Source organism: Pyxicephalus adspersus, chromosome 1, assembly GCF_032062135.1.
Source record: "Pyxicephalus adspersus chromosome 1, UCB_Pads_2.0, whole genome shotgun sequence".
NCBI lineage: Eukaryota > Metazoa > Chordata > Amphibia > Anura > Pyxicephalidae > Pyxicephalus > Pyxicephalus adspersus.
In genome coordinates this window covers 87,654,582-87,666,752 of record NC_092858.1, presented here as the reverse complement: position 1 = coordinate 87,666,752, position 12,171 = coordinate 87,654,582, and the positions used below count along the sequence as shown (strand labels likewise).

The 12,171-nt window shown below is 33.8% G+C and overlaps 1 protein-coding gene across 3 annotated transcripts in view; it reads left to right on the top strand.

The window, feature by feature from the left end:
• The window catches only part of BRIP1 (BRCA1 interacting DNA helicase 1), a 128,954-nt gene that overhangs the window by 110,272 nt on the left and 6,511 nt on the right, over positions 1-12,171 (top strand). For all 3 annotated transcript variants that reach the window (XM_072417211.1, XM_072417202.1, XM_072417219.1), the window contains exons 17-19: positions 4,531-4,643; positions 8,790-8,869; positions 11,574-11,906. In XM_072417211.1, the coding sequence (XP_072273312.1) occupies positions 4,531-4,643; positions 8,790-8,869; positions 11,574-11,906 (526 nt within the window). The remainder of the gene's footprint in view (positions 1-4,530; positions 4,644-8,789; positions 8,870-11,573; positions 11,907-12,171) is intronic.

Here is a 12,171-nt window from a genome sequence, read left to right as displayed (position 1 = left end):
CTAGCAGGGGCAAGTGGCTTTTTCACATATGCAACCTGTCATTTTGAATTCAGCGTTTATTTGATGCCTGTTAATGTGAAGTTATACAATGAAATAGATTCTGATTGCAGTAAACTGACATGAGCTTTTTTTTTTTTTTTTTTCCTAATATACCTTTGCCAGAGCTCTAATGAATGTTTAACCTACAGCAATCCACATATATGGGCATATCATTTCAAAGCATGATCTTTGTAGGATGTAGCATCTTCTGTGCTCATTTAAGTGTGAAAGCTGAAATTTGCTGACCTTTATTTATCTTGTCACTCAGCAATAATTATCAGTCTTCTCCCATACTTACGTTTGGATACAGTCGTGTCTAGGAAAAAGACAAGAAAACAGGTGATAAGATTATTCATGCACAAAAAGTTTTACATTTTTTAGAGTGAAATCAAACTTGGTGTTTTATATAACTATCCTTGGTTCAGTTTATTTTAACTGCTTACCAAAAGATTTATGATGACCTAACACACCTGAACAAAGTATCTTCCAAAGTACAATATGATTAACATGAAGATTACAGTCACATGGTTAAAAAATAAAGCTCTTCACCAATTGGTAAATATTCAGGATGTCAGACAGTTTGTTTTAAAAATGAGTGTAAAGCCCAACCCTGGGCACTTTTGTTTTTACACTTGCTGTGGAATAACTGTTTGCATGCTTGTATATTGTTCTTTAGGCTGTATCGAGCTGTTACAAGAAAAGATAACAGGATATTCACCTCCAGCTTCCACTGCATCAAAAAAAAATGTCTATGGCAAACACCAATTCCAGTGTTGTCATTGTGCCTGTTTTTAGTGCTTTGACTTTCCCAAGCCTGTGATTATTCTCTGAGTGGCTGGCATAGAGAGCAGTTTTCAAGTAAGCAAACACCTCCCCCATTCTATATTAAGTGTGGAAAATAGTAGAAAATAGAATAGTATAAAAATAAAGGTGCTTGTAACTTTTATACCAACCCATAGGCTTCACTCTCTTCCCTGCCCTGGAATCTGTATGCAGATCAGAAAAGTTTTTAAAATGTCAACCTTTTCCTACTTACCAGTACAAAATCTGTGAATATTGAATACAGAGGCCTGGTAGGACAGCCAGACAGCTTTTAATTTCAGGAGGCAGTGCTAACATTCAGATAAAGTGCTAGGCAATTCAAGTGGCAAGACCAATACCCATGTCACATCACATAAATGGTGACTGTACTGCAAAGAGAGAATCAATCTTTTTTTTTCCCCCTTAGTGCTTTGGCTGGCATTAACACATGGGGAGGGTTTAGGTCTTGCAGCAGTTTTAATTGAGGAAATACTGAAATTGCATTCAGCTCTTTTAACATCCTACTCACCTCACCACCTCCAAAAAAATTGCACCTTTCTTGACTTTACTTCTCTGAGCTGCTGCCTGGTCGCACAAATTCCTTCCTGCCACAATAATAACCCCCCCCTCCCGGGTTTATTCTGTTTCTGTACTGAATGTACATATTGCCCAGGAGGTATTACAAGAAACTACATTATTGAAAATGAATATGACAAAGAGAACAAATTCAATAAACATAAAAACAGAACAAATACAGTATCTTCCCATCGTCTTTAAAAGTAAAGGGTAATATTTTAGATTTTCGCTTCAAAAGCAGATCATAATTCCTACCACTTACAAAGCTCCAAATACTAATTGATATGAGGTTAACTTGCTTACTTTGTGTTCGCTATGATCTCAGCTACCATTAAAAGTTGCTTTTACACTTTGTTTCATCTGGGTTTTTTTTTTTCTAATATTTTTGTATTTTTGTCTATTGATATAACACCATTTGTAGTGGGTGTATGTGCAACTAAAATAATAAAATATACATTCTAATAATGTCTAATAATAGATAGATAACTATTTAAATCTCAACATATTTCAATCTCATGGGGTTCCAATGTATGTAAATGAATGTTGGTGGTAAAAAATTAGCATATAGTAGTATAATAGTAAACTTGCATGATGCCTTGAAATAACTAAAAAATCCTTTAAACTAATGTTTGCATTGCACAATCAATTAGTTGTGTTTTAGAAGAGATATCTCAAACAAGAATCCCTTACTAATAAATACAAATATACAAAAACCTCAACAAGCTATTATCACACCACATTTTTTTTTTTTTTTTTTTTTTTTTTTTTTTACAAATTATTGTATTTAAACATTTACTTTTGAAAATATATATAACCATTTATTGCAGTGAAATGAAATCCTGCATACAAATAATGATCATTGCTCTAGAACATACCTTTATCTAATGTTTCTATGTCATACTGTATTTAATCTCCTTGCCGTTCTATAATTTTGGTTTGATTTAAGCCTATTGGCTGACTAATCCTTGCATGCTGTACATGAATATATTCCTAAGCATAACAAATCATACTGCCATCAAACTCGGTGTAATATTTTATAAAGACAGTTGTGGCATCCCTCTGGGTAATATTTTTCCACCTTTCACTTTAAGAGTAAAATGTACAATTCTGCCACATCATTTCTGTCTTTTTGAGACAACTATTACATCTGCAGAATCAAATTCAATTTACTGTCTGGCTTTAAAGTTTGAATTTGTAAATTTGACAGGTCGTTTTAAAGGGCATAGGTACACAAAATAAAATTTTGTACCCCAACCCATGTTGAAAATTACCTGTCAGAAATAGTTAGAAGTCTTCTGTATTTCTCTTGAAGCGTGCCCCTTCATCTGTCAGTTTAAAAAGGTTAACACAGTACAAAAGAGCATTCCAAAAAAACATGGAAAAGAAGGTTTCTGGCGCTGCTTTTTCTTCAAAAGACTATAAAACTCTGTTTTCAGATTTCAAACTTTAACAGTTTCGGATTTGTAATGTTTGTCAAAACTTATTACAGTGCCAAACTGCACTGCCAGCTTTGTACCCAGTAAAAGTGGGTTATTCTAGTGATATAGGGTGGATTGTACTTGTTACCCAATTCTGCAATCATGCTAAAATGGGCTCATTGCTCTGTCCAAGCTGAGATAACTCTTTTGGTATTACAGTAACTTTTACTATCTTTCTTTATGTGTGCACATATAGTTTTAAAATATAAATTTGTGTGTGTTTGTGTGATTTACAAGTATATTTGTTTTCATATACACATTTAAGTACAGATCAATACATACCACTTTATTTACTAGTCAATAGTTCTAAGACCTTTTCTTTTATATAGAAGTGAATCCTCTTTATGAAAGCGTGCCAGTCAAATGCTAATATGTGTAGTTTCCAAGGAATATATAATTTTGATGTCTAACTATATTATTAGATTACAACAGCCTTATGGCCTCATTTTTAACTTAAACTTTAACAACTTAAGCAGTAATATCCTTACAATTCATTGTATTTTTTACAGACTGTCATGCAGCCACAAATAAATTAGGATAGTTTTCAGATATTTTCTTTTATCACTTACAGGGTGGTAAAGTTAAATCTTAAATAAAAAGTAGAATTTTTAAAATAGAATAATTTACTAATTTAGGTTAAGCTCATGTGTTTTTTTTTGGGTTTTTTCTTTGAGAGATAAACACAACCAACCAGGAACCTTATTTTATCTAAATTAAAAAAGACAACTAACATCTGATGATTGGTTTTTATGGGTAACACCTTTCCTTTTAAATGGGATTCTCTTTTGCTTACATCTCTTGTTGTGAAAGGTTAGAAAGCAATTCTTCACTTTCTTTATATAAACTATATTTTATATCAAATGATGGTAAAGCCAAGCAATATGTCTGCATCCTACAACTTTAATATATTGATTAGGTTGTTTCACTCAGCTCTTTACACTGAAAGAATGGAGCCTGGTTCATTATTTATGTGCCATTTGTGTTCCTCAAGGAATACTTTTAACATACAAGTGTTATTCATTTGTAATGTGCTCAGTGTGCAGTTTAAACTTCAGTGAGATGTTATATTCATAGATGTCACTTTAGCTTCATTTTCTCAAATGCCACAAAACAGATAAAAGAAATATTGATGTATGTGTGACATGTTCATTTAAATATTCAACATGCTATGAAAGTAGATTAGTGTGTCAACATGCAACAAAGAATAGTTTTTTTTTTAAAAAATCCTCAGATCTTTGAGTGCTAATAGAAAGTACATTACCGTGATGTTAAGTCTGCTTAGCTATTCCAAATAGTATGTGTAGCAGCCTTTAGGATTTTATTAATATTACGTTCCTTTCAGCTAGGAAATATGCCAATATAAACAAGCAACCCGTTCCGGATTGTAGCTGAAGTTTCTGCTGGTCACTTAACCCTTAATATAAGGTGTCCAAAAGTCAATGCAGAGTACTAATGTAAATGTTTTAATTTACCAACTGCAAATGGCATTAATTACATTTCTCTGTATTTACAAAGCGTACAGTAGCAAAGATACGTTTTCACTAATGAGTTTTAGGATATCTCTGTTTGGTTTGTTTTAGCTCGTCTCAATGATGTGTTTTGCTTCATATATATATATTTTTTTTTTCCTTATCAGGTCGAGCTAAAAAGAAAATATAATGATCAACATTCACAGAGTAGGGGACTATTACCTGGAAGTCATTGGTATGAAATACAAGCATACCGAGCCTTGAATCAAGCCTTGGGGAGGTAGGTAGTAGTGTGACAAAAGGTAATCTTCTTATTTTATGTACATGAATTTGTATTGTGAACTGATTCATATTTATATGATAAGATTTGAAAAAAGCTGCCAAAAGAAGAAACTGTACAGTCTGACAGCATAAATGTGCCTGTAAATAAAGGAAACTATTTAAAATTTTGCACTTTATACAAAATGCTAACATATTTAACGCTCATTTTTTAATCTGTATTTTTATTAAAAGTGGATACCCTAAATGAGTAGAGGAAGATGTGTTCAGAATTCCTGCTGAAAAATTGCCTTAGAACAAAGTAGCTGTGATTACTTCCTTAATATTCTTTTAAGATTTTTGAGCAGTTTTCCAACTAACATGTACCTTTACTTAGCTTGTTTTGTATTAGTTACACATCATAGGTGGCACAACTAGGATGACTCAGGAGAAAATAAATACAGTGACATTTTTTGTATGTAGTTATTTGGATCCTTTGTCACCATATGCATTTGTAGCAATTGTAAACTAGTACTTTAGCTTTGAAGATAGTAGTGAAGGGTAAAACCCCTGTATAAAAGACAGAACAGGAAGTGCCAATAAATCTGGTTCTGATCAATTAAATTAAAAATCCCAGTATTCATAATTTATTGGAAGTTCTATTCAAAGCTGAACCTTAGCACTTGCAAATAGTCTCCTTAGTCATTTAAAATTATAAATCACCAAATAATGATCTAAATAATACTGGCCTGTAAACTAAGCACATATCATAACCCCTATTTAATATTAGAAAAATACCAGCTTTGAAGAAAGAAACATTTTATATTTTTTAGTATTTGCCTTCATCTGACTTTGCTTGGGAGAATTGAAAAAAAAAATTAAAGGAATAGTTCCTCCTCGAGTGTGTTGTAGCTTTGACTGATGGGAACATAGTAGGTACAGATACACTGTATGCAACTCAGTGACCCCAAGGGTATTAAAACACAAAAGTCAAACAGCAAATTTTTGTGGGTCTGGTTTAGTGTATCAACCAGTTTGGGTATTAGCAGCCTTACCAATCAAATGTTGAGGCACAGATGTTGATAGGGTGTACTTAGGTTGATAGATCTGAAAAACTCTTCCTAAGGTTCTACAGAAAATATATTGCTAGCACTTAGTCAGTGGTAATAGTCAAATAAAACAAGTACATATCCATAGAGCACTTTGAAAGCAAAAACTAGAGCACTTTTACTTTAGTAATATAATGACTAAAAAGTAAAAAAAAGGACTATATTTACACAATATTATATCACTTTTTTAGTATATTCTAAGTTTGAAATATAATAAAGTTAATATATAGAGCTTCATACCTGTATATATTTTTTTCTTCTACAGTTTATGTTTAAGAAATAGTTGTAAGAAGTTTTTATCTTATTTTACTCTATAGATCCTACCTTATCAATGTCCATTTGTTCACATCAAAGACCTGCAGCTATTTCTTTTATTTTTATAAGCCTTTTTTCAAACTAGCTGAGAGCAAAGCTCATTTGTGGAGTCACTGAAAAGATGGATTATTAGAAGCATGAACAAGTCATGACCTTTCTGTTTGTTTTTCAAGCTTCAACATGCAGCAATTTTGTTGCATATATCTAAAATAAAAGTTTATTATTATGAATAGGATTTTGTTTCAAACTACAAATCATTTTTGGAAGAGAGATGCATAATGTTAGCTGTGACTATAGACACTAGATGGCAACTGGCTGGGTTTGCACAATCCATCTGCTGAAAAATTGCTGTATAAACATTCAATGATTTTATCAAATGAATGTTCATATTTGTGTCAGTGAAAGGAGTAATGGGGAAGGCTGCTCAGGTGTTAGCTTGTCTTGGCAGCACACGTTAGCAGTCGAACAGGAAATCCAGGTCAAGCAGGCTTGACCACTAGAGAAAGTTTACCAACAAATGATCATCTCCCAATCCAAATGTAGATCGCTGGATTAGGCATATTATCCCTTTGGTCTGTAGCAGGACTATGGAGTCTGAGTCAAAAGCAGTTTTTAGGTACCTGGAGTCAGAGTTGACAAAAATGTACTAAAAATAAGTCTTTTTAAATTTAAATTGTAATGAAATGACATAGTATATTAACATTTCCTTTTTTACAGATACAATTCATACAATACTCACCTGCTATGGGATAAGACCCCATCTAGTAGTTGTTTCATAGGTGAAAAGTCAAACTGAGCTGTTATGCAATCTGACATTCCTACATAATTTTAATCCAAATTATAGGTTATAAAAAGTGTTTACACATTTTTGGAGTGTAAACGCGTGTAACTTTTGTCAGTCAGCTCTAAAACCAACTCCACATGAATTTAAAACTCATTTGACTTACGATTGTGAAATGTATCTATTGTTACATTTAGTATTTATATAATGTATAAATTCCCTGAGAATGTTGTGCACATCAAACGCAAAGGCCATCTCCTGCACACCTTATTCAGTTGGAGTTCATGGAGAATGTGTATAAGAGGATAATCCATTCATAATCCAACCTCATTTTCCCTACATGGTACCTGCACTTGACCCTAGGATGTACCCACAGCAAAATTACCTGCAAGATAGTCTATGCTCCCCACATTTCCTCCTGCCTAGGACTGTACTTTAGCATTGTTCCTCTAATTTCTTTACTTGGAGCACGACATATATACAGTAGGGGGGAGACAGAGTGTCAGATAATTGTATGGAGGTAAGGAGTTGTAGTTGGTTTTAAAAAATGTATCCTATTACCCTGGTCTGTAGGTACCCCAATTCTTGTTTACTACAAATACATAGGAAGGTTTTGTTGTCTTTTAAATCTGCTGTTGTAATTTGCTCAGCAGTGTTCTACAATAATATGAATAAAAACAGTACAGCCAATAAGTATAGGACATTTTTTAAAATGTATTTTGCCTATTGATACCGCCCATAATAGGTGAAAAATGTAGCTTAGCAGCGTAACAGTGTTGCACAATGAATAATATATTTAGTGCCCCAAATTGTAAAAATATTACTTCCTTTTTACATTTATTATATTTCTATAAGTATATTTTATTATTATTCTTTGTTAGAAAAATTTGTTCATTTTGCTTCTTCCCCGAGAAAAACAAGTTACTTGCAGCTATGAGTTTTGATTCTGATGAAATAAAAGAAATAGTAAATATTTTTTGTCATCTGTTCAGTACAACATCATGTAAAGGCCATGAACAGGAAAAGAAAGTCACTAAAGACAAGTGACCTTTCAGTTGAAGAGATCTTTCACCAAAATATGATATATGCTGACAGTGACAGAAAGTGGTCACATTTTAGGAGGAAAAATGTCTACAGAGATTTATGGCAATAGAAGCAGAAAACGCTTGAATCTGGCACTTTCCTAATAATCCCAAATTGTTCTGCCATGCAGAAACAGTAAGACAAGGCAAAACTTTCTTTCTGGTTACTCTTCTCTGAAGAAGATTCATTTTCAATATTAAAGCAAACTACACAATATAACAATGTTGATGTTGTAGAGATACTATCACATGTGCCTGTTTTGGGTGCTTACACTGTCCTATTCCTGTATTTTTAGGTTTCTTTTTTAATATAGGGATGAACAAATAGTTTCCAGGTTTTGTATTAGAATCTGCATATTGCAGAGGCAAATGAAAGAGAATTTGTTAGATATAATTTTTCAATAAACTGAATTTAGCTGTTTTTGAGTTTTTTACATTTTGATACTTACTACATATAAATTCTTTGTCTTGCAAACTGTTCTTTGTAAATATACTACTATCAGGTATAATCACTGCCGTACCTGGCCTGCAATTTATCAAAGCCAACCTTGCTTGTTTAATACAAGCCCCTTACTTTCAGTCCTTGTTTTTCTCATTACTCAAAGTCAGACCATTTAGCTGCGTCAGAAAAAGAAGCTCAGAAAGTGCTGGAGTGAACATAGCCCATTTTACATCATATCTTGCTGTTCTTTTTAGGTGAAGCTGTGCTGTATCTTAAAACGCACAAAAAACAAAAAAAACAAAACAGAAGATCGATGGATTAAGTTTGAGCTTTATTTGTTACTGCTTGGAAAATTGAGTTTCCCATGCTGTAGCTGAATATTTTGTAACCATAGTGTTTGTGGTCTTAAAGTGTTTTTTTTTTTCCTTTTTTTTCACAGGTGTATTCGGCATAGGAATGATTGGGGTGCCCTCATATTGGTAGATGATCGTTTCAGAAATAATCCAAAATATATAACTGGTAAGGATAAATTATTGGCAAAGCCAATGACTGTTACACTTTTGGAGAAAATCATAGCCTAATTTTTGCCTGCCATATTTACCTAAGCACAGGAAGAATTCCCAACTTGTGTTCTACTGACATAGTAAAAAAATGTTTCTATTTAATATTTATTAAAGAAAAAATTCCAGCTGCAGTAAAACTATATGCATGAAAAACATATCCTCAGGATTTTGTGAGGGAGATGCCTACTAAATGATTGGGTCCCCTTGATGCCTTTAGGAGTCAGTCAACCCAAAGTAAAATTTTGGTTATAGGCAGATTCGGATGATCATTTGTTGGTTTCTTTTATTGCTAATGGCTACTGAGATGTTTTGGCACCTTGAATTTTGTCCACTTGTGGTAAATAAAACTGATTGGATATGATTTGGAAAGGCTCCCACGCTCTCTATAGAATGCCTCATAGCTGAAAATACATATCAGACCAAAAGCCAAGCCATGAAGTCAAAGGAACTGCCTGCAGAGCTCAGGGACATGATTGTTGCAAAGCACAGATCTAGGGAACACTACAAAAAATTTCTGCTGCACTGAAGGTTCCCAAGAGCACAACAGACTCCATAATTCTCAAATGGAAAGTTTGGCACAATCAAGACTTCTCCAAGAGCTGCTCACCCAGCCAAACTGAGCAATCGTGGGAGAAGGGCCTTAGTGAGAGAGATGACCAAGAACTTGGTCACTCTGATTGAGCTTCAGAGATTCAGTGTTTCTTGTACCATGGGGGAACACTTAAAATAACTTTCAGGTCTTGAGGGGACCCCTTATATAATTACTATAGCTTATAGTACATTAGTGTGGAAGTCGGTAGGAAGAATGCCTCTTACATTGCTGTCCAGCCAGAAGAATGTCACCCTTACAGATTGCCAAAAACATTGGTGTCAGACTGATCTGAAAGGCTCAAACTGCTTATGGTTCCAGGAACCCCCCACAACCTCTGAAGGAATCCTAGGTTCCACAGTACCCTGGTTAAGAAACATTGGACTAGATTGATGTGCAAAACACATGAAAGCCTGCTTGGAAATAGCACCTAAAAGACCTTCAGACTGTGAGAAACAAGATTGAACTTTTTGGCCTCAATTCTAAATGGTATATCTGGAGGAAAGTAGGCACCACTCATCACTTCATCCTCAGAGCAGTTCATTTTGGAAATAGCAACATCCAGCTGCTGAATTTGGACCACTAATAGGCCTCCCACTTTTTGCATCCTAAATAAAGGTGTGCTAAGTATCTCTAACTAATAGAGGGATGTGAATTGCAGGGACATGACACAGCTTAAGCTTCTGTGTTACCAGTCTATGCATTTTTACCACCCTAGAATAGTGTCTGTGTTTTAGGCCAGCCTTATAAATCCATTACCACAATAGGTTTACTTGAGCCATTTGACACTATTGTGAAAAGGTTTCTTGCAGTGCTCTAAAATTAATTATACCTATAGTATATGTATAGTATGTAAAAACAAACTTCAAGGAGGGTAAAGTGTTCTGTAATATCCACATCAAATAGCAAAACAAGCAACTTGCTGGTTTTATGGACATAGTTTTATTGTTTACCTCACAGTTTTTTTCAAAATGTTTTACCGATAGGATAACTAAACAGAGGCCTTTCTTCTTTTATGTGACTCTTCACCTGCACTATGACTTTGTTGTTTATGTACTGATAACCACTTCACAACACCTTAATTACCTGTCAGATGCAATAATTGTGTCCATTTATTAGTTCCTCAGCTAAGTACGTTGAGTAGTAATAGGACAGCACTATTTTAGGAAACTGTTAAATGTCAAAATCTGTCAAAAGCATCTCATTTCTTCCAAATAGGCAAGTAAGGAGATAGAAATTATAATAAAAAGGATACTGAACAGAGTATCATAAAACCAGCAGGGGGAGCTCCGATTCCATAGAATAAAAAAAGATTTAAACACAAAACATTTAAAAGCGTTTACAGTCAGAAATGAGGTTATTAGTCACCACGCCTTACATACACATGCACTTATATATGATCAATTTGATCAAGAAATTTGATATAGGTCAGTCTTGCCTGTATACTAATAAGTACCTGTCTAAGCTGATTCACTGCATTATTTTATTGTGAATTAATGCATTGGTGTAATACTTAGTATAATATCTGTGTACAAAATCATTAGATGAACAACAGCATGTAACCATTTTGTTGATTTAGAGATTTATGCTCCAACTTTCAGACTTTTAAAATATTTGCTCTTAGTATTGTATCTACACTTATAAATCAGCCAATAGGTAATGACATAGATTTGACTAATACTTTTATATGTTAAAGTAAAATAATTTAACCTGTACAGCAATAAGATGTAAAAGCAAAATTTCTTATTAAATTTTATATATATAATAAAAATAATAATAATAATAAAATATATTTATGTGATCTGGTCTCAATTAACTGCTGGGCATGGAAGTTACATATATGAAGTATGGTACGAAGTATGGTACATATATGTTTTTTATGGGAAAAAGCAGCCAGTATTACATTTTGATCTTAAAGGCACAATAGTTGTGGTTAACTTAATGTGTATCTGTATAGCAAACAAAACGGGCCATATGATGTATACAAACCATGCGATAAGGTAGTTACTAACAACTATAGTATTGTATTTTTGTGTGGTGTGCTTTAAAGCAGTTAATTGTTTTTCTGCAGGATTGTCAAAATGGGTACGGCAATTGGTACAGCACCATTCAAACTTTAACAAAGCGCTACAATCTCTAACTGACTTTTCAAAAACTCAGCAGCAGAGGTCTCAAATACAGAGTTTGACCAACAATGAAGAAGTTCCTCAAACACCATCCTTCCCCAGCAGAGATGATTACCCTAGTGCCTCATTGTTGGAACTTACTGTCCACCCATCTGAGAGTGTTTTAGAACATGAACAAGTGACTGTTACAGCACCTGATCCTTCACCATCTGTCATTACAATTTTATCTAGTTCTGATAACTCCGAATCTGATGAAGACCCTGCACATGAAACTAAATGTAAGTACACAACACTAATGTTTGGGTCTATTATATACAGGGTTTTTAAAGCTGAACTGCAGGCTAACATCTAAAAACACAGATGAAATACATATAGTTACTGTACAGAGGACTGAAACAGTCAGATGTATAATGAAATCAGATGTTTTATGAGTAGCATTTAAAATACACTTACCTTTCATGCAAAAGGTTTATGGAAGCACGGTTAGCACAGTAGCTTGACTCTCACCTTTGCAGCACTAGGTCACAGGTTCAAATCTGGGCC